This window comes from Aptenodytes patagonicus, chromosome 1, assembly GCF_965638725.1.
Source record: "Aptenodytes patagonicus chromosome 1, bAptPat1.pri.cur, whole genome shotgun sequence".
Classification (NCBI taxonomy): Eukaryota; Metazoa; Chordata; class Aves; order Sphenisciformes; family Spheniscidae; genus Aptenodytes; species Aptenodytes patagonicus.
The window spans coordinates 78,461,344-78,485,978 of NC_134949.1; the positions used below are offsets into that span (position 1 = coordinate 78,461,344).

At 39.7% G+C, this 24,635-nt stretch overlaps 1 protein-coding gene across 1 annotated transcript; it reads left to right on the forward strand.

Moving 5' to 3' along the window:
- The first annotated feature begins 1,587 nt into the window (after nt 1-1,587).
- On the forward strand, nt 1,588-24,094 carry LOC143163155 (1-acylglycerol-3-phosphate O-acyltransferase Pnpla3-like). Its single transcript, XM_076343958.1, has 9 exons — nt 1,588-1,857; nt 8,273-8,505; nt 9,257-9,322; nt 12,148-12,357; nt 13,473-13,533; nt 15,803-16,018; nt 16,990-17,122; nt 18,359-18,475; nt 21,763-24,094. Exons 1-9 carry the CDS (start codon nt 1,671-1,673, stop codon nt 22,052-22,054), a joined length of 1,515 nt encoding a protein of 504 aa, XP_076200073.1. The 5' UTR covers nt 1,588-1,670; the 3' UTR covers nt 22,055-24,094.
- The last annotated feature ends 541 nt before the right edge of the window (nt 24,095-24,635 follow it).

Consider the following 24,635-nt stretch of genomic DNA (forward strand, 5'->3'; position numbering starts at 1 on the left):
TTCTCTGGTTTTTTTAATAGTCCAGCTCTGGGGAGCTCGCCACCGGGCAGGTAATTGTTGTGAATTCCCTTCTGAGCCACTCAATCTCCACCAGCATTACAGAGGGAGCCTAATGGAAACTCTGGGATTTGTGACGGAGAGGAGTCACATACAAATACCAGTTCCTTTTTCAACTTTTAGAGGAAACCGGCACCTTTTACAGGGAGCTAAACCCTGCCTGGACGTGTTCAGATGCATTTAAGACTTCCAGACGACTTGAGCAGAGAAACATTTAGGGCACATCTCTGGTCTGCAATGCAGCACTCCACAGAAATACCTGAACTAGAGGTGAGAAAAACAGTCTGCAGAGCTGAAAGCATGATGGTGTTGCTACGCTGATGCAGACGAGAGTCAGGGCTGACTGACACCAACACGACACCTTCTTCATACAGGCATATTATGTAGCAAATAGATGGATCTCGCACAGTGCTGTGCTAATAAGTGTATGGGCCTGTTTGCAGCTAAGTCAGACATCGTGATGCGGCACTGCGTTAAGCAGTTCTGTAAAGACAATTGCAAGTGATTGTATTAATCAGTTGGCACCAGTCACTCTACCAGCGTGCTACAGATTTTCTGGAGGTCTTCAGGTGCTTAAAGATGCCATTGTGAGACCTCCAAAAGTCCACCAGTACCTGGCGCCTGGTTTTGACGGATCAGTCAGCTGGGTACTATTGAAACCCCGCTAGACGACACCGTTTTAGAGTTCAAATGGCATTTAGCTGCTTTGCTTGTACTTCTGTCTGTAAAATGTTGGTAGAAGATGAACACAGAACTGTGTAAGTTAATGGTTTGCGATACTCAGAAAAAAAGCAGATTATTCTATAATCTTCCCTTTATAAGCCTAGTATTATCATCACGAATTTTCTTCTCTTAAAGTTCATTTCAGGATTATTGAACAGTGCTCGCTCTTACAGCAGGTCACGAAACACAAATGGTTGTACACGCTAGCACGACATATTCCTTTGAGCCTGGGATAATCGGGGCAATCGCTAAGCCCCCACTTTCCGCCGCCTGCACGGGCCGCAGGAGCTGTGCCGTGTCCCGCTGCCCCGCAACAACGGGAAGCAGCGGCAGATCCCAGCGCTGCCGTCGCTTCTTACCTGAAGGCCATCGGCGCTACCACAGCCCCGCTGCCAGCGCCTTACCTAACCCAGCCCGGGCCCTACTTCGCGGCGCGCGGCTGTGGGTGAGCGTGGGCGACGAGCCCCGCGCCCCGCGGGACCGATTCGCTCGGGGGCAGGGAGGGGCTGCGGAACCCGCGGGAGCCGCCCTAGGCGAGGGGGCTGAGGAGGCCCAGGCGCCCCGGGGCTGCGACCGCCGCCGCGCCGCGGGGGGCGCGGGTCACGCAGCGCCGCGGCCGCCCGGCGCGCGCCCTCCCTCTGATGGGGGGAGCGAGAGGAGGCGGGGCCCTCCTTTGCATCTGCCCTCGGGTTGGCTGGGGCGCCTTGGCCCACCGGGGCGGGGCGAGCGGAAGCGCGGGATTGGCTGCTGCGCGGGCCGGCGGCGCTGGGCGCGGCCGCCATGTAAGCCGCAGGAGGGCCCCGCCGCTCGCGCCGCAGTCGCTCGGCGGCTGCAGCGGGAGGTGCCTTCTACCTAACGGCCCTCGCGCCGCTCTTCGCCCGCCGGTGACGATGCTGGACCGCGAGCGCGGCTGGAGCGTCTCGTTCGCCGGCTGCGGCTTCCTGGGCGTCTACCACATCGGCGCCGCCACCTGCCTGCAGGAGCGCGCCCCCCACGTCATCCGCGACGCCCGCCACATCTACGGCGCCTCCGCCGGGGCGCTCGCCGGCGCCGTGCTCGTCGGAGGCGGCTCTCTGGGTCAGCGGCTCCGCCCTTCTGCCGCGGCGGCGGCGGGGGGTCCGGCGGGCTGAGGGGAGCGGGGCGGCGGGCTGAGGTGACTGAGGCGAGGCGAGCCCAGCCACCGCGCGTGCCGCGGAGCGGTCCTGCGGGAAGGGGCAGGTGCGGCGGGCCGGGCCGGCCGCCCTTGCGGCCGCGGCAGGGCTCCGGCCCCGGCCCCGCGGAGCGCCTCGGCCCGCCGCCGCTGCGGGCTGGCGGGGGCAGCTGCGGGGTCGGCGGGGCTGGGCTGGGCTGGGCTGGGCTGGGCTGCCCTTCCCTGCGCGGCCGGCTCTTTTTCTCGCTTTCTCGTTTTCCGCCCCCAAAGAGCAACACGACACCTTTTATGAAATTAAATCCGAACGGGTTATATGGCCCTGTAGGTGCCGGGGTGTCTCTTTTTCTATTCCCTTACGTCTCATTGCGTGCACATCTTACCTCCGAGTAAAATACACAAAAATCGTGTGTTTCCTTGAGGGTGGGGGAAGAGGCAGGTGGTAAAGTCAGCGTGCATTCACCGTGGATGCATATTTAGCCACCTCCCGGGCTCAAGAAACGGTCTTGGCGATGCCTCATCTGATTTCAACACTTGTGTAGCCAAGTGGTTGGAGTTTACTCCCCCAGGTGCAGGGACAGGTATGTGTGTCCACCTAAGGAGTTCCTGTGTCTCCTGGCCTTGGAGTTGCAAACACTGAGTTGATGACAGCTGCTCTTACCTTTGTGCAAAGTAGAGGAATTAAAAACTGTTGGGAGAGCGGGAGGTAGCTGAATCCTAACACCGTTCAAAGCAGGCAGACTAATCCTGTCATCAGTTTGAAACAAAATATTTACACTTTATTGGGAAATAATGCATCTCTTCTGTAGTTACCTCTGCACATGAAGTTTCAGTTGGCTTTAACTTGCTTCCTCTAAAGCTTCCCCTTTCTTGGGGTAAGGCTAAGACAGTTAGGGTCAGGGCTTAGGTTAGCTTTAACATGCTTTTCCTCTTTAATCTGTGCACAGTGTATGTTACATAGGTCACTTAGGTATATGATTAGAAACAGTGGATTGATTAAAATCACTGATTTTAATTGTGATTTAAGTAATAGAGTTAATCTTGTTTTGTATTCATACTGGATAAAAGATGTTTGCAACTATAACCTCTCTTGTGAAATAAGCACTTATTTTCTAGCAGCAGGAGAAGTATACCTTACTTTTACCTATTTAGGGCTCATGAGAAGCCAAATATACATTTATCTAGTGAATTAGACATGCTAGACGTTAAAGCAAGCTTGATACAAGTAAAATACGGTGTCAAGTAAGGTGTTTAGGATAGTGACTGGAGATGCAGTTAAAAAAAAGTGTATGAAATATCTGGAAATCTGAGAATGGTTTTCCTTTTAAACCAAAGAAATCCACTGAATAAAAGCTTGTCTAGTTCATGACTCAACACTGATTGTTTTTGTTAACAGTACCCTTAGCAGGTTGAGAACTAGAAGGTTTTGTAAATTCACATTTCATCTTACTTATAGATGGAGGAGGAAAACAATGAGTGCTTATTTTGATTTGGAGGGGGTTTGGGTTTTGCTTTTAAATTTCTGAGGGAACAATTCACTGACTAAACCAAACAGAAGTTCTCTGTACATGCAAGAGAGTAATGCTATGAAATGTTTGTCCCTGCTGCTTAGCCACTGATCTCTATCACATATGCTTAATTTCTTCAAAGCTTTAGCAATAAACTTGTGCTACTTAAACTTTTTGATTTAATTCTGCTCTAACGTCCTAACGTAACACACTTGAGTTATTATGAGCCTAATACCAGCTTTGAAAAAAATCATGTTTATCCACAATAACTATTTATTTTTAGAACATAGCCATTTACAATTACTTAAGACTTAAAATTGATTTAAGAAGGAAGCTGCTTTAAATATTTTCAGTGCTCTTGAGCACAAAAATGTATATTGTTTACCTGAAAGTATGTTATTAAGAGCTTTTAAGATTTTTAGCATTTTAATAATTGAGACTTGCAGACTTCAAATTATCCCCTTGTCTTTCCCTTCCCATATGCCAACTGAGATCTTTGTTTTTCTCTAACTAATAGAATAACTTGTATGTGTGCGATCACTGCCCAAGATACTGTATTTCATGGGCAAGTGTATTTCATCTGGAAACTTTTTTTAAAAAAAAAAAGCCACTTGGGAATGTTGGAAGGCAATTCAAACCCAGCCACTAATTCGCTCTAAAATCTGTGAATCATTGTAAATTCATCAAACTAAGAAGGTATTCCCATGTTAATTCTGTATCTTTTTAGCTGTTAATTTTTTGCGAGCTTGTGTGAAAGCAGAGGATTGTAAATAAGCTCTAAAGAAACATTATGTGGTATAATAATTTGATGTATTTCATTAGTTCATATTGTATGCCTGCCTTACATTGATATACTTTAATACGCAGTATTTGTTATTTCTGCAGTTGTGGTTATAAGTCCCACGTGTTCTCAGAGTTGCATTTCACTGTGGGAAGACAGAGCCAGACTCTTCTCAGAGATGTGTAGTGGAAGGATGAGAGGCAGCAGACACAAGCTGGAACATGGCAAATTCTGATTAGGTATAAGGAAAAAATTACCACAAGGGTGATAAAAGACTGGAACAGGTGCCCAGAGAGGTGTGGGATCTCCATCCTTGGAGGTGTTCAAGACTTCACTGGACGTAGATCTGAATTAGTAGGCTTGTTGGTGCACATAAAACTCTGAGTGTATGTGTATGTATATATATGAACAGGGTTTTTGACTAAAATGGATGTGCATATTTCATCTCTTACAGGTTTGTAGCCGGATGTTTTAAAGGGTTTCTTTGTGCTTCATGTTACCTGTTGGATGGGCAAACTGAGAGTCTGTAGAATTTCAAGTTTGAATAAATGTAAACATTAGCCATTGAATGGGGAAAAAAAAAAAGTGTACTTTTCCAGACTGAGAAAGAAGTTTCCTTCGTTGAATTTGGGGGAAGGTAGAGGGGAGAAGCTTAGAGGTGACTGTTCTTTTGAGGATGAAGTGCATTCCAGGCTACTCCAAACTGGAACTGTTAAGGTGCATGCCTCTTGTGAGAGCTTCCCCATGGATGCCTTGGAGATGCGGTATTTTGGTGGCGATGTGGTCATCCATTCTAGTGGGGCACTAAAGAGAACAGGTTTGGTGGGGGCTGTAAATATGATGTTAGGTTTTACTCTGTGGGAAACGAATTAATAATTATTTAACCATTGTCCTGGTTTTGGCTGGGGTAGAGTTAATTTTCTTCCTAGTAGCTGGTACAGTGCTGTGTTTTGGATTTAGTACGAGAATAATGTTGGTAACACACTGATGTTTTAGCTGTTGCTGAGCAGTGCTTACACTAAGTCAAGGACTTTCCAGCTTCTCATACTGCCCTGCCAGCGAGGAGGCTGGAGGTGCACAAGAAGCTGGGAGGGGACACAGCCAGGACAGCTGACCCAAACGGGCCAAAGGGATATTCCATACCATGTGACGTCATGCTGAACAAAAAAACCCAGAGGGAGTTGGCTGGGGGGGCACTGGTCAGCGGGTGGTGAGCAATTGCTTTGTGCATTGCTTGCTTTGTATATTCTTTTATCATTATTATTTTCTCTATTTTCTGTCCTATTAAACTGTCTTTATCTCAACCCACAAGTTTCACCTTTTTTTCCAATTCTCTCTCCCCCATCCCACTGAGGGGGCAGTGAGCGAACGGCTGTGTGGTGTTTAGCTGCCTGCCGGGTTAAACCACAACAACCATTAAAAATAGGAATATAGAAATATAACTAGAAACAGTTCACATTTAATAGGAACATTAATTTCTTTAGTTCTCTTGCGTTTCAAAAAATAAAACAGATGTACCAAGTTCTGCCTAAAATCCCAGTCTGACTTGAGCTCTGTCCCTTTCTGCGAAGATCCCATTTTGGAATACACCAGCCTAAGAGGTAACTGTATTTTAGTCCTGTTGAGAAAGGAAGGGAGAAGGAAAAGAAGTTGGGATAGTTTGAAGTCTGCTGAATTAATAATGAACAGCTTTTTACATTTTCAGTGTTTTAGTATCACATACTCTTGGGTAGACACAACATATTCTTTTTTTTTTGCTTAGGAGCCCTTCTCATATTTAAAATAGGTTACAATAAATGAAATATGTAAACTTGATTTTTTTCTTCCCCCGCCCCATAGACTACCTCAAATGTAGAAATTCTTGTATGTGGAAGAGATGAGTAAACTGTGAAATCAAATTTCAATTTGATGGGTAGTTATTTTCTGAAAGGAAATGAGAGGAGTTCAAATCTAAACTGTTAGAGGTTATCAGTTTTTTCAGCCCTTTAATGGGGTATGTAAAGTGAGCCGATACTTGCCTGATGTTTTTTCACGGTGAGAGGTAAATAATCACAACACAAGGTTAGCAGAGGGCCCTGGTTTACTTTGTTTTTTTCTGCAGAAACAGACGTGCAGTGCAAATGAGCAGAGATGTTACTGTGCTTCAAACTTCAGTAATAGCTTGAGCTTCAATTTGACAGGATGCTAGCTAGAAAAACAGGGTCGAGACCTGTCAGAGAAGTGAGAGCGTGTGTATTTGTTTGCTCATGTGTCCATGCACCCAGTGCTCTTGGTCTGTTTTTTAGAACAAGCAGTTTACTTGCTTGGTGCATAAGTTTTCAAAAATGTACTTATTTTGCAAAAGGAAATTAATGCATGCACTAAGACTGCTGTTCCTGGACAGAGTTCTGGTAGTTCAGTATCTCAGACTCCTGCAACGTGCCTGATTTCTCTGTTCAGAAAGTTTAGAAGATTGAACGTTGCTAACTTAGTTTATTAAAAAGAAAAGGGAAGTGGTAATTTATATCTGAGTGCAAGAAAAATAGAACTGCTAAAACTGTCTACATAACTGCTTTTGGAAATAACTTCTTCACTTGCCAGAATGAAACTTGTACCATTTTTTTGATTGCATGTAAAATGTGTGTTACTAACATAAGCATATATTTGACCATGAACAGTGAGCTGTGTCTAAATTGTTTGCTATCTTCTGGGATGGGAGGTGGGGTCAGGCTACTGGTATCAGTGGATTCATGGCCCAAAGCTTCACTCTGCAAGGGTGGAATGAAAAAAATTGTGGTAAAAACGGAGTATGTCTGATACCTCAGATTTCTTGAGAGATACTCTTTTGAACATAGACTCTTGGTTTACTGTGTTAAGAATGAGAAAGGTTTAGGTATTGCTATTTGAGGAGGAAAAAATAGCATTGTAGAAAGAGAATATTTTTGGAAATTAGTCTGAACTCAAAGGCTTAAGCAGAGTTGTTTCCAGTGCAGGGCTCACATTTAAGTTGAATCCTGTCTATTCTAGAAAGAGTCTATGTAAGTTAAAAATATTTTCAGAACTTGCATATTTTAGATGACCTTGTAGCATATCGCTCAGGTTAATAACCTGTTACTTTGACCTTCTTCCCCACCCCCTTTCCTCTACCAAGTTGACGAGCTTATCAGGCAATTTCCTCAAAGTATGCCCTGGAGAAACAGGACATTAAAAATTCAGCAGCTCATCCACCTGCAATGTTTTGTTTGTTCTTACTATGACTAGGTGTGTGGTTGTTAAAATGATTTTAGTGTTCTTCAGGAACAATCGTGTCTTCTGTAGTGGTTTGATGTAGTTCCGAAATGCTGATTTAATTGGAGAAAAAATTATTATACGTCTGTTACATGTTGGTAAAAATGCACCTATTTAGGTGGAGACCTGTGTGAGAGGTGTTGCAGATGTCCTCCACATTCCTTACCCACTGCTTTAAAAACTTCCCTCCTGACATTCCTTACCATAAGTTCACATTTAATGTTCCCTTTATTGTGTTTATGTATAAATGAAGATAAATGGTGCCCTGAAACCTTAAGTTTGGTTAAAGTCCAACGAGTGTTAATAGCTGTGATGGACCCAGGTGCTCTGCTTCTTCAGTAGACATACTGTAGACCTTAAATCTGTGCATCATACACTGTAGGTTTTTATGGATGTTGCATATGGAGTATGTCCATGCATACATGTTTATGGGAGGTCACTCATCTTTGTTTTTTTCTAAAGAATGTGTTTCTGGAATGAGTAGCTCCTAATGGAAGCATCTTACATGAGTATTTTACACCTACAGTCTACATAAAAATAACATATAAGTAACTTAATGGCTGGGTCTTCACCAGGAGTTCTATTTGAAAGTCTAAAGTGACTTTTTTTTTTTCTCAGAAAACTCCTAAACTCTGTTAAACACTAGTGGACAGTTATTTTATCTGTTAAAAAGCTCTTGAATTTTCATGCTAGCAATCAGAAAAGTTGGAGCTCTAGGCATGCTTTATTACTGGAAGTATGTTTTTTGACATATCTTCTGTTCTTAAGTTAAATGCATTTTATTTTCAGCTCAAGCTTGTGCAGATGTTCTGGCATTAGCCAAAGAAGCTAGAAAGCGAAATCTTGGTCCTCTTCATCCTTCCTTTAATGTGATAAAGATAATAAGAGATGGACTGATGAGAAATCTTCCAGAAAACACTCACCAGTTGTCATCGGGCAGACTGTGTATTTCGCTAACCAGAGTATCAGATGGTAAAAATGCATTGATATCTAATTTTAACTCTAAAGAAGAAGTTGTCCAGGTATGTCTATTTTTGGCAACTTTTAAAAGTTTCTGTAATCTTAAGTCCATTTAACATCATCCATTGGATTTCCATTTTAAACGTTTTAGGATATTGTGATTTTGGCAGTATTTTAAAGGTGAATTCAAGCTTCATTACACTAAATTCACCTACTAGTTTTCCCAGTCAATGTATCTGCGAACTGTTTTAGTGAGTAGGTGCGAGGGATCAATCTTAAAAAGGATAAATGCCTTTAAAGTGTAGTGTATCTAATGAAACTATATCCTTCATGAATAAGACTTTTTTTTAAGGTCATTCTTATAAAAGCAGTGATCAAGAAACAGTCAAAAATAGCTTTTTAAAATTCTTAATATCAGTTACAAAGCTAGTTTAATATGATCCCAGAATGCTGATATTTGTGTCCCCAGTTAGTTACTTTGGTTACTCAGAAAATGTATAGCTTGAGTGAATGATCATAAACTTCTCCTTGTTAATTAGCATTTCTAGAAATGGTCTTTTAGTGAGTCTTACCATTTTTTTAGATGGAGTGTGGTTATAGTCTAAAAAAGAAATGTGGAATACCCTCATCCTGTTTAAAATAATGTTTGATAATACCCTTTCCCCCCTCCCCTTTTCTTTTTATTCAAGTGTACTTGCTGGGGATTTTTTTGGTTGCTTGCTTGGTTGTTTTTGCTAACATCTAAAAAGATAAATGATAATTTCAATAGTAGAACAGTTACCATTTAATTTATATGGTCTTATTTTCCTACAGGCTTTAATCTGTAGTTCATTTGTCCCTATTTATTGTGGCCTAATTCCACCGTCATTTAGAGGTGTGGTAAGTCTCTATTGTTAAGATCTAAAAATAGTTCTAGCTATTCTGAAAATATTGAGACAATGTGTATGTTTTTTTTGGTTATCCTACTGTAAAATAAAACCCTTCATCGTAGCTTCTAGTACTGTAGCTGTATGTTACAACTTTTCAAAAAAGCAAGGGAACACTAAATGTGTGGAAGATCTGTTACGTATATTTCTTCTCCACGCAAAGGCTAGTGAGTATTTAACTTAAGGATGAATATTTATTGAAGAAAGTGATGCTCATCCACCTTCACAAGTTTATAGGAAGGGTCACTTTTTTGTTTAAAAAAAAAAAAAAATCTTGTAAGATAGTTTATTGTATATCTTTGTGTTCTTGCTGTAGGTAGATCTCCTTAAAACTGGATTAAAGTTCTGTGTTCAGTTAGATATAAACAAAGGTTTTTAATGTCTTCTGTCATTTGTATTCAGTGTAAGAAATGTTGCTTTTTAAAGGTAAAGTGTCAGTATATTAGCCTGTTCTATTACTTCACAGGAACTGTTGGTTACAAAACCTCTTAATACTTCATGGCCGTACTGGGTTTTCTAAAATCCCCCATTAAAGGGGCAACGTCTGCAGAAAAGTTAGTATAGTTTCTTGTAGGTGTTTTGATTAACAGGTCTGGAAGCAGACATGGATTTCAAATCGAGGCAGTGACATTCATGGCTTTTTGTTATAGTGTTGTATTAACTTGCATTTGCTTTCCTTCCAACTTTGCTCCTTACATAAGGAGAAGGGAAGAATATTGAAAGAAAACTCAAAACATCTTTACCAGTGGTTGATGACAGACTGTTCTCAAGGCAAATTGGAAGTTCTAAAAGGTCAAGGACAGACTTGAAACGTATTTTCTTTTTCATGCTGCAATTTAAGCAAAAGTGGTTAGAACTGTATAGGGATTTTTTCTTTATCTGTACTTCTAAACCTTGTATGTCTCCTTAAACTCTTCCAGATTAAAGGTGTTATGAAAACAGGACGTTGGACTGAATCCAAGGTTTAGGTGGATCCAGGCTAATCTGGCTATTCAGTTCTTGTCCCCAGACAACGTTATTTTGAAAGGCTTAGTTCAGAGTACAAAAACATACAAGTGATGCTTTATGTGGTCCTATTTTGAGGGAAGGGGAAGGAAGGAATCATTGCATCCTTGTGGGCTTTGCAATTATTTTGATACGATTTTGATGCTTAGGAGGCATTTTTGATGTGAATTGGTAAGAATACCACAGTTGCATATGCTTGCAATGACTCCTGCAGGGCTTGAACACAGTAGAGTGTCAAGTATGTAAACTTTGTAGCATCTTGCTGTGTACTGGCTTGGTGCTTCATGCATGTATACTTTAAAACAAAGACTTAAGGATAACTTTCAATAGGTATGTCTAACTGCCAGTTGTGAAGCGTTTGGGTGTGGTGGGTTTTGTTTGGGTTTTATTACCCCTTTCAAACACAGCAATGGTTTTAGATTAAGAAATTACTAGGGGGAACAGATAGGCAGAAACTCCAGATAATTAAAACCATTTACCTCTGTAGAACAGTGACTGAGATGCGTACTTCCACCTTTTAATAATTTCACAAGAAGGCCGCATGCTATGGCTCCTCCTTTGCCAAACCTGTTGTATTACACTTGATACTTCCACGAAGGACTTGGTGATTGCATGTGTGTTTTAGTGATTGCATTATACACCTATAGGAAGTTTGTCAGTAGCTGCATGCTGCTGGGTCTAAAGAGTGTCCAAGAAAGCTGACAGGTAGGAACAGGCTGCTCTGGAAGAGTATGTTGGAAAAATTGCTCTGAGCTTTCCTCTTCCCAATTCCTATTTGTTTCTCAGAATGGTCAGGGAGTGAGTATCAAGGCAGATGAAACTGATAATCCAGGTTGCTCCTGCTCAAATCACCTGCTCTGTTACATTAACATTTTACAAGGACCTACAGGTTATGTCTTTTGCCTAGTTAAGAAGAAGGAAAATGCAGCCACTGAACCAGCAAAGCTGGTAGTCTTTTGCCACTGTCAGAACAAACTAGCTACAACTGGCCCCACTGGAAAGATGGCTGTTGTGAGTGAGTGGAGTTGTCTTTAGCCATAGCAGCTGCTGCACTATAGATTGGTTACCCCAATACAGAACTCTTCAGTTCTTGGATCTTAAAATGTCTGAGATGGTGATGCACTAAAACTACAGAAATGGGCAATTCAACACGAAGGAGATGATAAAAGCATAACCTGTAACAGCTTCTAAACTTGCACTCAAAGCAGAATAGATATCCATGACTGTGGGCAAGGTTTCTGAAGCATTGTCCATTTTTACTTGCAGTTTCTTTATGTCCAAATATTTTTGATGCTTTTATATAAAATTCTAATTACTTAGAGTAAATTTAAGTTACTCTTATTCTAACTGAATGGTTTAGTATCACGGAACTTGAGCTTTGAAGTGTAGAGCTATTCTTTTACTCTTATTCTTTCTAAAGAAGTACCCTGGTAGCTTTTTGGTTGGTGCTCTCCTTTGAGGAAGAGGAGACAGCTGCGCTACTTTTTCTCTGCATGTTGTGTAGGATTATGATCTTTAAAATGGAATTCCCCTTTTTAAACATATAGAAAAATCCCAAATAGAATACTCTTAGGCTATCTATGGAACTATAGATAGGAATGGGTTTTTTTTAACTGGCAGAGGAGGAAGCATGCTACTCAAAATGTTTAGCCCAGGAGCATAGGCAGAGACTGTTCTGCTACAGTCTTAAATGCTATTTAGTTCTTGCATGGGAAATCTGCTAGTTAGAAATTTTCAGCCTTTGAGACTTCCTATTTCTGTTAATTTTTGTAGCGCTATGTGGATGGAGGAATCAGTGACAACTTACCTCACTATGAATCTAAGAATACCATCACAGTTTCGCCTTTTGCTGGGGAGTGTGATATCTGTCCAAAGGGGAATTCTGCCAACTTTCATGAAATGAACCTGACCAACACCAGCATTCAGCTCAGTTTGGGGAACCTTTATCGTTTAACACAAGCGCTCTTTCCACCAGAACCTAAGGTAAGTCACTGCCTTCATGTAGTTACTAAAACATCTTTCCATATAAAAGCCTTGCTTTTGCAGAAAGCTACGGTAATCTTAGCATTTCATCTAGTCATAGAAACTTTTCTGGTGATGTTTCTCTTCTCGTTTCTATTTTTTTCGTAGTTTTTCTTCATTCTTCTTATTTTTAGTCTCAGACTAAAAATGCATGTCCTGCTATTGGCTTTCAGTATTTATTTGGGAATTAGCACAGGATTCTATCATAAAATCAACATTGGTAAATTAATAACTGTCAGTTTGTAGTCCTTTCATGTTTACCTGCTAACCAGGTGCTTCAGAACTTAGAAGTTCTAAAGCTTCATGGTTTTGTAAAGTTCTCAATACTTCACACAGGCAAATTGCCTTTAAATTTCGCTAAGCGCTGATAATTGCAGATCTGATGAGGGAAATGCTCTTGAATTGCCGTTGTGGAAGCTGAAAAAATGAAAACAGATTTTGCCAATTGGCTTGGGATATACTACAGAGAAGAAATGTTCCTGACTGCTATAGATATATTTTTTTAATTGAGGGCTTTTTGACCACTTGAAGAAAAATGTTAAATTCTACTTACGTAGGCTTTAATTTTTTTTTTTTTTTTTGTCTAGGACTACTGTGTAGGTGAGCTGGTGTTGCATCTGGTGAAAGATGTTTTCACATGGAAGACTAAGTCTGAGTTTGAGCATGAGAATTGCACAGCTAACTTTTCATAGTTTTGGGAAATGGGAAGCACTGGAAGGGAAGGAGGGGAATTGGCGTACTCCAAGCCACCCTGTCTCATTGTTGCTTGCATCTGCTGAAAGGCTAGTCAAAGAAACAAACGGGGAGGAAATTCTTGCAAACTGTTAGAATGCTGTCCTTTTAGGTGAATAATTTAGTACATCTGTAATAGCTGAAACATAAGTTCATGTACACATGACCATGTATACATCATCACAGTAGGCATATTAACCTCAATCTGTTGAATTATAGCAATTGTTAATGTAAATTTTTCTTACAAGAATGGAGGGTGGATGGAAGTGGCTTTTCATTCTGCAGACTGTTGATCTTAAGTTGAATCGTGTTTTATTTGTCTGACATTTACCTTATGCTTGCAGGTACTAGGAGAGATCTGTGAGCAAGGATATTCAGATGCTCTTAAATTCTTGAAAGAGAATGGTATGTTACACTTGTGGATAATTACTGATGATGTGGTCTTAAGCTGAGTTTAAAAAAAAAAAGGGTGAGGGGGTTGTATGTAGCTAAGAAGGGGCTAGGTCTCTGAGGTTTTTGAAGGCATCATGATAAGTTTAGTTCTCATAGAAATCACATAATTGTAGTAACTATTCACCTGAGGTAAGTTGTGCTGCCACACAGAAACAACTTTTGGGGTTTTTGTCAAATTTGTGTGAAGTGAATGTTAAGGTATCGTTAAGTGAAATTACCGAAGAATTCCAATTCTAAGGAAATCATATTATTAGTTTCTTTAGTGTTAATCATGAAGGATAGGAATAGGCTATTGTTTCCCACTGCTGTGAAACCTGTATCTTCTTATCACCTCCTCTCTGCTGTCATCCAAGTGAATTTCTAGGTAAAGTTTTGTAGTTCAGAACTGGGAGCTTTGTAAAAACAATATAAACCTCAGTCACAGACAAATCCTTAGCCTGTATCGTGAAAGACTTTAGAAGAAGACGACTTGTAATGTAGCAGTTGTTGGGACCCAGATAAGTTTAGGAAGAAGAATTGAAAGTTGCTCTGCTCTACTCCTAGAATTCTAGTAACATATTTTATACTAATAAATGTTATTGCTCTGCACACTTTGAGACGAACAAGTTAAAGAGAGTAACTTGATATTAGCATGAAGTTAGCCATGTGTTAAATATGCCTAGCCCCTGTAGTCTTTGGATGCAGAAGCAAATTGGTACGGGGTCGGATTAGAGGAATGGAAACTGAAATGCGATGTTTGCACTATCACAGATAGTACCAGCTGCAGTATTGTAATGCAGTCATAGATTGATGTGCTCACTGCTTATACTCTGTTATAACTAAACATTAAATATTCAAGTTTTCTTGGAACAATTTTCTTCACTGTTAAAGAATGTCACGGTTCTGCTTAAGAGTTTGATTTTCAAATATTATTAAATATTTAATATGAGTGTCCTGCTTTATACCTTTTACCAGGTGATTAAAAGCACAAGCTATACAAAGAGCCTGTAATTTGTGGTTGTCTGTGCTAAGATGGGTTCCGTTGCCGTACTGCACCCACAAGCTTCCTGTGTGCATGTTTCCATCTGACACTAACATCTGAGATTCCGTGCAGCTCTTCCTTGGTGTCTTTCCCCCACGTCCCCTGTGTATTGCACTATTGTCCTCCTTTTCACACTACTGCTCCTGTGATCACCTTTGTTCTTATTCCGTCACAAGTTTGTCTTGCTTCGAGCTTAATCAGTGATAATTATAACCTTTCCAAACTCATTATGTATCTCCTTTCTTGTTATTTCAACTGTAGGAGTTAATTCCCCCCCCCCCCCCCCCCGTAACACTTCAGATAACTTTTTGCTAAATTCACTGTATATTCGTTTGACATTTGTCTTTTAGGAGTAATTGTCAGTAGGATACAGATTCTGTTGTATGTAGGTATGGATCCTAGTCAAATTTGGTAGTCTTTATATTTAAATAACTTCATAATGATTTTCTGGAAACCGAGTATAAACACCCTTGGTTTTTTTCACTTTGTGCTCATTATCTAGTGCTTGTTTCTAAGGTAATTATCAGTGCTATTTCTTAATTGGCACTAGTTTTGCAAGGCAACCAATGTTGATTTAGATCTGCACTTTGGATATATCTAAAACAATACTCGCTTTCCTTTCTACTCGCTTTTCATATTTCAATACTCGCTTTTCATATTTCAATACTCGCTTTTCATATTTCAATACTCGCTTTTCATATTTCAATACTCGCTTTTCATATTTCAATACTCGCTTTTCCTTTCTAAAACCCTACTCGCTTTCCTTCTCCACCCTGTTGTAGCAGTGCCTCAAAGTACTCCTGTGATACCTGCCATGTCAAATTTCCCAAATGTCTGGTGTGTTTTAGGTGTTTTCTTTCAAATAAATACTAAATCAGTTTTCCTCCTCTCCTTTAAATCATTTGCTTTCTTGCTGGAAAACAACTTTGGTAAATGACTGTGTTTCCAGTGCAGTTTCAGTTAATTGTTCACTTTTTCCTTTTCTTTAGAACCTGTTTTAAAGTAAGACCTAAATCTGCAAAAGAGTATTCATCAGTGTGATTAAACGTTTGTGGGATTATAAGAGCAAGTGTATTTGACACTGGGTGGATAATGTTCCCTCAGGATAGGCCTTTGTACAGATACACAGACTATAGGTACTGTACAGGTACTCTGAAGACCCATGGACCAAGCCTAAGTGGAAGCTCTTGACTCTTTCAGGTATTCTGAATGACTCGATTTATATTCACTTGTCCTTCACAAAAAGAAATCCTCATGAGGCTGCACAGCATATTGACCATATGAAGAAAAAAAAATTGACAGAAAATAACAGAGTAGAAACTTTGAAAATTGAAGTACTTAATGACCAGCTGAAGCAAAATCCATGGCCTTTGGAGAAGAGCATATTTGAGAGTCTACCTCCTAGACTTCGTAAAGGTACATGCTTCAGGCTGTTTCCTGTAACTTTGAATGGCAAACTTTGATTTATTTTTTTCCCCTGCTTACTCTTATAAATTGCATAAGATGCTTTTTATTTAATCTTATAACTGCCTATGATATTAGAGACTAGCTCAACCCAAAAAAGTTCTTCAAATACTTATTAAATGTGAACATGTCCATTTTGATTTAGCTACAGAAATAAGATTGAAGCAGGAGGAAGGAGCTACTTTCAGCACTGCAGAGTTGTGAATTGAATTCTCGTTTGGTTTTGGATAAACTTTGTATGAGCACAGTATTTTTGTAAGCATATATTTCACACCAAAGTTGAACCTCAAATCCAAACACTGGTTATCCCCATCTTATTTTTAAAACAGACTTCTGTAGATTTCTAATTCTTTGGCTTTCCTGTCTTTTTTAATAAGCTGTTAATAGACCAAACCCATTTCTGTTATTTCTTTAATCTATAACTTTTACCTAGGTTTTCTTGTGGATGCTGATCGGTATTTCCAAGATCTGAAATTTGTGATCCCAGTGACCTAGGAGAACAAAATTTGAAGCGTGATGTTTCTTGCAACTACATGTAACAACTGACATATGCAGAACTCTAGAATTTAAACAAGCTCCTTAGAGACTCTATAAAAAGACAGGAATGCTATCTAAAATACATAAGTATTTTTTGAGAGGTGAACTTTACATCCTCTTATTATAAATTAATTCTTAAACTTACTGCTTAAAAGTTCTGGGTAATGCCTTTTGTCCCTGTGGTATGAGTCTGTGTTTCCCATGTTTTCAAATAGCGTAGAGAAGGTTTATGGTAAGAGTGCCTTGAGATTAATTCTTTCATTTTCTATCTGAGCCTTATTTGGTAACACTTGATAAAGTTGACTGAAGATTACCAAACTTTGAGCAAATTATTTAAACTGTTTTCAAATAGTCTAACATCTTTTTCAAAAATAATTATTCTTAAGCACTGCAGGAAGCTTGTAAAGAACAGAATGGATTCTATGCTCAGTTCTCTAAACTCTTCCCAATGCGGGTGATATCCTATCTGATGCTACCATATACACTACCAGTGGAGTCCGCTTACTCTGTTGCTTTACGGTAAGGAACTTTTAATGAACCATTTTAGAATTCTTATACTTTTGGAAATTTACTCACTGAGAGCTTATTCAGTGTTGTAGGCATTCTGGTACTCTAGAATTCAAGTAGTAACTGTCCAAAGACCATTATTTCTACCTACATAATGTATCTTCCTAAAGCCTCTATAGTCTAAGGCTAGATAAATAAACATATTAAGAAGATTCCTAAACAATTTACTCTTATTACTAGTAGCTGTCTTGTAGTTGCTCGAGAGAAGCGCCCTTGATTGTGTTTTCCAGGAGAACGTTCTTTATTACTATTACTATATTCTGCAGTGGTGTTTGAACTCTATCCAGATAGTTCTTGTGGTTTAGCTTCTTTCTGAAGTCAGGAGTGAAATCCAGTGTTTACTCGCCATATAAATTTTCTTACCAGGTTTGTTTAGGTTGACTGAAAGTTGTGCCCTTGAAACAGGGCTTAATTTGGTAAGTTTTTCAATTCTCATAAAGGAGAAATTATGCTAAATGAATGCACCATGAACCCTAAGCTTTGTGCTTGCTTGAGAGAATTCCAGTCCTTGAGCAGCAGATGTCATTACTATCTTTAGAAAATACTTGAAAAATCAGATGTTCTGTAAATGGAACCACATAGAACTCCAGTAAAATATTTCATTTTGTGCCACTTAATGTGGCACTCCTGTGCCGTTTTTGGTGGATGGGGATGAAGCAAGTTTCAACAGAATTTTCATGTGGGTTTTTCCCCCTCATTCCCCTCCGGTGTAACTGACAGTGTGTTAAGAGCGTCATAAGGAAAAAAAAAATTGTGACATTGCTCTGTTTCTGCCTTCTATTTGTTCTTCCATTGTGGTTTTCTTTTGTTCTTCCTTTCTCTTCCACCTAACTTTAAACTGACCAGAAAGTTCCTACCACACAGAAAGAGGTCTCGGAGACAGGAGTATTTTGCAGGCTTCCTACATGTTGGTCACAGGGTGTAGAACACACATACTAGTCAGCCACTCGGCATAGATCAGAGATGCAGTGGTCTGTGTTGCCCTTTTTCTTAGCTTGTAGAAAAGAGATGAGTGGGCTAGATGGGAATTCAGGGAGGTTGGGAAGAGCGGGAGGCCTTGGTGGGGGAGTTAACTTGAGGAGAATGAAAGCTGTGTTATTTTGTTGGATGTTGGACTTAATATGTAAAAACATAATGTGGATTAGATCTACTGCTTACAAAACAATTGTATTTTGTTTTTGATTGTAGGCTAGTAAACTGGTTTCCTGACATGCCTGCTGATGTTCGATGGATGCAAGAACAACTTTGTCGGATTGCTGGTACAGTTTATTCCCAGGCTAAAAGCAAGCTGTTCTGTACATCCAGGTAAAGTGGAGTGCTGCTGCATGCAAATGATGCATTTTTAGAAATTCTCTCTCTTTTTGTCAGAGATTCAAGTACTAATAAGTTTCTCTCTTAAAACAGAATTTAATAATTTTCTCAAAGGTAACACAAAACAATTCTCACTGCTTCTGATCCTTAGCATTATTTTTTAAGTATATTTTCTGGTGCTTGTTGTTTGTAACTGATCAATGACACTGCTACCTATTGTAGATGAAGAGGTGTTGCCTGTTGGTAGGCTTACGCTTTTTGGGGAGAGGGGTGGGTTATGGAGCAGGCATTGGACTGAGAACAGAGAACTTGTTTCTTCTCTGCTCCACAGTAGCTGGAGCAATCAGGAGGCAAAGAGGAGGAAAAGGTTGCACAAGATGTTCTAAATCAGATGTAGCAGGTAGGAACTGGAAAACACTGGGAGAAAGACTAGATTCTTAGGAGTCTGGACAGGAAAGGTTGTAACAGTTAAAGTAGATGAATATGAAGGATAGTCTTGTAAGACAGTTGGGAAGAATTAAAATAAGACACATATGGACAATTTTTAGGAACCTCTATTTCTGTGAAAGAGAAACCGCTACTCTAACCTGGTTGTAAGTAGGTTCATTATGCTTCGCTTACCAAGCTGGGGTGAGATTTAGCCTTTCAGACTTTTTACTTCTGTTAAACTTTGTAGCACTCTGTGCATGGAGGAATCAGTGACAACTCACCTCAGTATGAATTCAAGAATACCACTGCTGTTTCACTTTTTGCTGGGGAGTGCAGTATTTGCCTAAGGAGCTCTGCAAACTTTCACAAAATTAGTATGACCAATATTCAGCTTGGATTTTCCTGCTAAAAAATGGACTTGTTGCTGGAACAGAGTTGCACAGCCATGTCAGAGTAGTGCTATAAGCAGAGAAACGTAGGCTCTCTCTGAGATCCAAATGCTTATAAATACGAAGTCTCCTAAGATTTGGTCTGAAAAAGCATAAATCCAGACTTCAGCAGAGTAGGTCATATGTATTTTACTCTAATTTTTCTGATGATTGTCTCAACTCCTGGAGTTGCTGGGTGGGAGGTAGAAGAAGGGGGAGAGAAATTAGCCTGAAAAGCTATTAGGAGTGAACAGAATTCTTAAACACTTCATAAATGCTTCATAAAAGCTTCCGAGAGATAGCTGTAGCACTGGAGACTCCTAACTGCAGCAGTTACTTCAATTAAAGCATTGCCATGTTCTATATACAGCAGATTTTTAAATTAAAATGAAAAATACCCTTTTATTCGAGCCAAGAGTTCTTGAGCTGTTGTCTTCCTGTTTTTAGTAATAAAGTTAGATAAAGAGGAAGATCTTTAAAAGATGCTCTTTTTTGCCCTGGCAGTGCTATACAATGGCCCATCAGAAATGCAGGTTTGAGATGTCTGAGAACTGCTTTATCATACTTCATAGCTTCATAAGAAGCTTTGCTAGGTTCTGGATTGGCATCGTGAAAGACCCGATTCATATGCTCCACCCCTTAGAAGTACAGAGTAGTCAAACTTACTGTTAAAGGTTCTGGCTTAATGGAAGATTTAATGAGGTTGAGGCTTGGGTTTCCTCCCCGCTTTGTAAATATTAAACGGTGGCTTTACTATTAGGTTGAAAAGATACTTTCTTTTTACAATACTCAGTTTTATTCAGAATTCAGAAGCATTTAATTCCTGTAATCAAATAGCTTCTCTTCTCCCTTTCTGAAATCAGTTAAAGCCTTTTCTTGTAAAACACTAATTGGCTTTTGAGGCCGTGTCTCTGAACAGAAATGTAGTTGTTGGTATATATTTGCTATCATCCTACTGTCATCTCTTCAGTTATTTGATACCACATGTAATCCAGTGTCCTTTTTTCCTTTCTTTTCTTAATGACATTTCTGACTCATTTCCACAATAAATTTGGGTATAGTCATCTTCCTGCTTTTCCCCTTATTTAGCAGCTTCTTGATGTTGCTCGTATTCCAGCCTTACCAATCATGAGAATCTCCATCTGAAATGGGCGTTTGGAAAGCACAGTATCACAAGACTGTCTCAGATGTAACTTCTCAGAGGGGTTATTTGGTTATTGAGTCATGATTAACCAGAAACATTGTTTCTCTTCTTGTGGAAAGAGAAGCTCTTGGCTGTAAAACAGAACGTGGTGGTCACGTAGCTTTTGCTGTATGCTTTCATGGTATCTTCAGGGTGATCAGCTCCCACCAAACTGTTTACACTGTCAAGCTTCTAAGTTTTCTGAAGCCTTCCTTTAAGTGGATTCCCTCGTCAGGTAGGTAGGTCCCAAGGCTCTGTGTGTAGAATCATGCATTGTATTCTACAGGTGACTCTTTGTGGGCTTGTACTTTGTTTCAGCATCTGCCAAGAACTTACTGCTGCTTTTGCGGAAAGTAATCCCCCACCTTTTTGTATGCTTTTCCGCTTATGCCGTCAGATCTAGCTTCTGTTTTGGAATCAAACTTCAGTCTCATGAAAATTTGCACTGTTTACAGTTTGAAAATCCTTTTAGGAAACTTAACCTGGTGGATGGTATCTTCTAGTGTACCTAAACTTCAGGTACAGAAACCGGTGTTGAAGTGCGAGTATGGCGAGTTGGGGGTTTTTTGTGTGTGAGAGGGGGTGTTGCGGGTTATTTTGGGATTTTTCCCAAAGGCACTGCAGGAGAGGAGAGAGGACTTTAAAGAAAAAAAATGGGTATTCTTGGTCACAACTTCAGTTTCCTATTTCTCAAATTGGAAAAGACTAACCTGGTGATTCAGGTGCTGTTTTAGAGTGCAGGAGAGTTCTGTTCCAGCTGTTCAGGTTGGTGATAATTAGTTGGTTGTAAAGTGGAATGCAGAGATGGCATTTGGGAAGTTGAACAACTCTATTTGCTACTCAGCTTGTAAATGCTGAGACCGTTCTCGTTAACGTTCAGTTAGTGCTGTGATTGGTAAATCGGCAAATACTCCAAGTGGATAGCTGGGGGGAGATCAGGGCTAAGAGGTAATGTACAAACTGGGTCTACCCTTCTGAGCTCATCAGAACGGTGTGACTTTTAGTGTAACTATTTTATACCTACTTCTGAAGACAACACATAATGGCAGAGTGCCCCTCTTTTAGATATGATTGTTTCAAGATCCTTTTCCTGTTGTCCCATATCCTAACTCACTAAATGCATTTAGAATTAACCATTTTCCTCTAGTGTTCTTCCTTATATGAAGATTCCCTGTTAGACATCTGAACAGTAATAGAAATGTCATTGAAACACTAATAATCTTTTTTCTTTTTTTAAACAGGAAAGACAATTATGCATCACTAAGAAAATGTCAAACTGTCCCATCTACTATGGAATTTCATTCTTCATACTGCCACCTTAAAATGCCTCACTCTTCTGTGGACCTTGAAACCTGGCTCTGGGAATCTTCATGCTTCATGCACTCAGCTATGAAAAATGCTTCTGCTAACATGCAGGAGCATTCAGACTTAAACTCCTATCATAATTCTCTCCCAAATTCTGATGAGTCTGGGTTGGAAATAGATTTTGACTCTTCCTCAGAGACAAGTTTCCAAACTGCTCCAGAGTATTAATTTGGAAGTAGATTCCACAGTTTCCAAAATTCCAATTTGGCAGAGAAATTTAAATCTTAAAGGACTAAAGGTCACTTTGTTTATGGCCAGTAAGTCTTGGAAAATTATTTGTTTACAGCTTCCTGACAAATCTGCCTTGGGAATTCTACTGTTTTAAGGATTATAAAAACAGTGGCTGCTATACTAAGTAGCAGACTACAATTCTGTTGAAGCACCAGCTCAATCAACTGTAGTAAGACTCGTAGTAAACTGTGTCTCTCTGGAAATAATTTTTTAAAAAATCTACTTTCAGCATAAAAATGTAAATTCTGTAAACAGATTGTTAGACAAACAAGCATCGATAACAAAAGCTTTTTTAAAAATAGAATTCTTAACAATATTATGTGTTAGGATTACTTTTATAGCACTTAAATGAAATTGGACTTCTAATTCTTAAGGGGAAATACACAAATGAGCTTTTTAGTGGCCTCCAGTGTCCGTTTGCCTTATGTTTAAACATCCTGTTGTGTTTATGGAAAAGTTGTCTGCACGAGATACTGTAGGAACAGTATTACTCTAGGTTGTTGTATGTATTCCACAGTTCATATTACTTCTCCTCTATGGCTCTTTCCCTCTTCGAGTATTTCAAGGGAAAAAGACATAAGAAATGGGACACATTCCCCTGAAGTGTAAACAGGTACAGTTTCAGTGATTTCAGAGGACTCTTTTTGTACTTAAGGGCTTAATACTTGAGTAAGTATTGAAAAGTAGGTAAAATAGTGACTGTGATTAGTAGCAAACAGTAATTTGAGGAGGTGTTAAACTTCACAGAAGATGTTAAGAAAAATCAATGTATAGGAAGTGGTGAATGATGTTTAGGTGGTCTCCCTAATTGCTGCCCAATCATTCTCAATTTCCCCCCCCCCCCCTCCAACTTGAGAGATTTTTCTTCCCTTCTTTCACTTCCCTCTTGCTAAAAGAGGGAAGAAAAAAGGGATCCCTCCTGTCTCAGTGCGGTATGATAACCCAAAGGAAGTTTTCCAAGACCGATTGTTAGAAGAAGCAAATGTGTAAGACTTGGTGGAAGTATCAATATCCAGGGGGCTGTGCAGAGGTCTCAAATAATGGGTTGAAAGTCAGCCAAATCATACCTGTATCGAGCAATGAACACTTTAAACACTTTCCACTACAAAGGTTCTGCATAATTTTAATAAAGACAGTGCATTAGTGTGTGAATAAATCAGAAGTAAATAACTTAAGATGAACTACTCTTTTGATGTTTTGTTACTGTGTCTTGTACAACTTTTTTAAAGTAGTAGGAAACAACGATGGCTTTAAAGTTGAGTTTGCGCATGTGTTTGGGGGCGGGCGTGTGACATTTGAAAGCTTCTCATTCAAGAATGTGAATTCTGTGCAACTCGGGTGCAGCCCAGGGAAGAGACTATAGGTGCTTACTGAGCGTATCTCATACGGGGAAAAGCAGTGATTAGATTGTGATGCTCAGGAGAGGGAACGCTGGGGTGTGAACTTCGGTATCCAGAATTCTGTCAAATAGCAAAATGTAGCATTTCTGAATTGGACGAGACTTTAAGCAGTTTTTCAGTTGTGATTTCCCTAAGCTTGAAGTGCTAAATCTTACAACATTAAAATTCATTTTAGAATGGTGGGGGACAGGGGAGAAAGTGTCAAGCTATCTATTTCCATACTACAGAAGACTGGTGCTATTTTACTTCAACTCTTTTGTTTTTCTGTCTATGTATCTTCAAATTTGCAAGAAAAGTTGGAAATCTTACTCTAACTACAATTAAAAGATACAAGATCTGTTTTATATTGTCTATTTATAACTTTAAACTTTCTATAATTTAATTTTATAATGTTCTGCAAAACATTAGTTTTACCAGTATGTGTTAGAATTTAAGCAGAAATGCCAAGTTTTGCTTCCTTTCTGTGTACTGGAATAGTTCTGTTAACTACATTTAAATCAACCTTAACCACTACTTGTTGTGCACTGCTCCAGTTTTGTCTCCTTTTTCTAAAATAAAAAGACAATCTCTTCTGTTACCATGTTTTCTAAGCTTTCTTGAGTATGATTCACCTAGTGTAAGTTAAATCAGAATGTGTTAATTTCATTGAACATTTAAAAGATTTAATGGTTGCGAGGTGTCTTTTTTAAGAGTAGGAACCGAGGTTATTAATCTGAAGCTTGAGAGATGCTTGTTCGTGCTCCAGCTGGACCTGAAAGTCACCTTATTTTAAAACCTACTTTCTTTGCAATCCATTAGTTTACAAGTAACTTTCTGTATTTAAACAGAAACAATTCAAAACCAGAGAAAGTTGTTACCTGGGTCTGGAGGAAGAAAACAAACATTGTCTCCTTTCTTAGTTAAAACTCAGTAATTTAGCACAGTACAGGTACTACTGCTAAATAACTATTAAAACATTAAGTTTCGATGTCAGTTTAAGATGACCAATCTGATTTCATGGGCTCCAGTCCTGCAACGTCAATCCGTTTCTTGTTGCCCGTCAAACTTGGGTGGGAGGCGCCTAGTTTTGATCACCTACCTCCAACGGGCAGCAGTGTCTAGGCTTTAGAGTGCTGCTG

What these genes read in the sequence shown, in the direction of transcription:
- LOC143163155 (XM_076343958.1), top strand. Translation starts at nt 1,671, where the DNA reads ATGCTGGACCGCGAGCGCGGCTGGAGCGTCTCGTTCGCCGGCTGCGGC. An exon ending in CGTCGGAGGCGGCTCTCTGG is followed by an intron (nt 1,858 to 8,272) that starts GTCAGCGGCTCC and finishes TTTTATTTTCAG; the next exon opens with CTCAAGCTTGTGCAGATGTT. An exon ending in TCTTTCCACCAGAACCTAAG is followed by an intron (nt 12,358 to 13,472) that starts GTAAGTCACTGC and finishes TTATGCTTGCAG; the next exon opens with GTACTAGGAGAGATCTGTGA.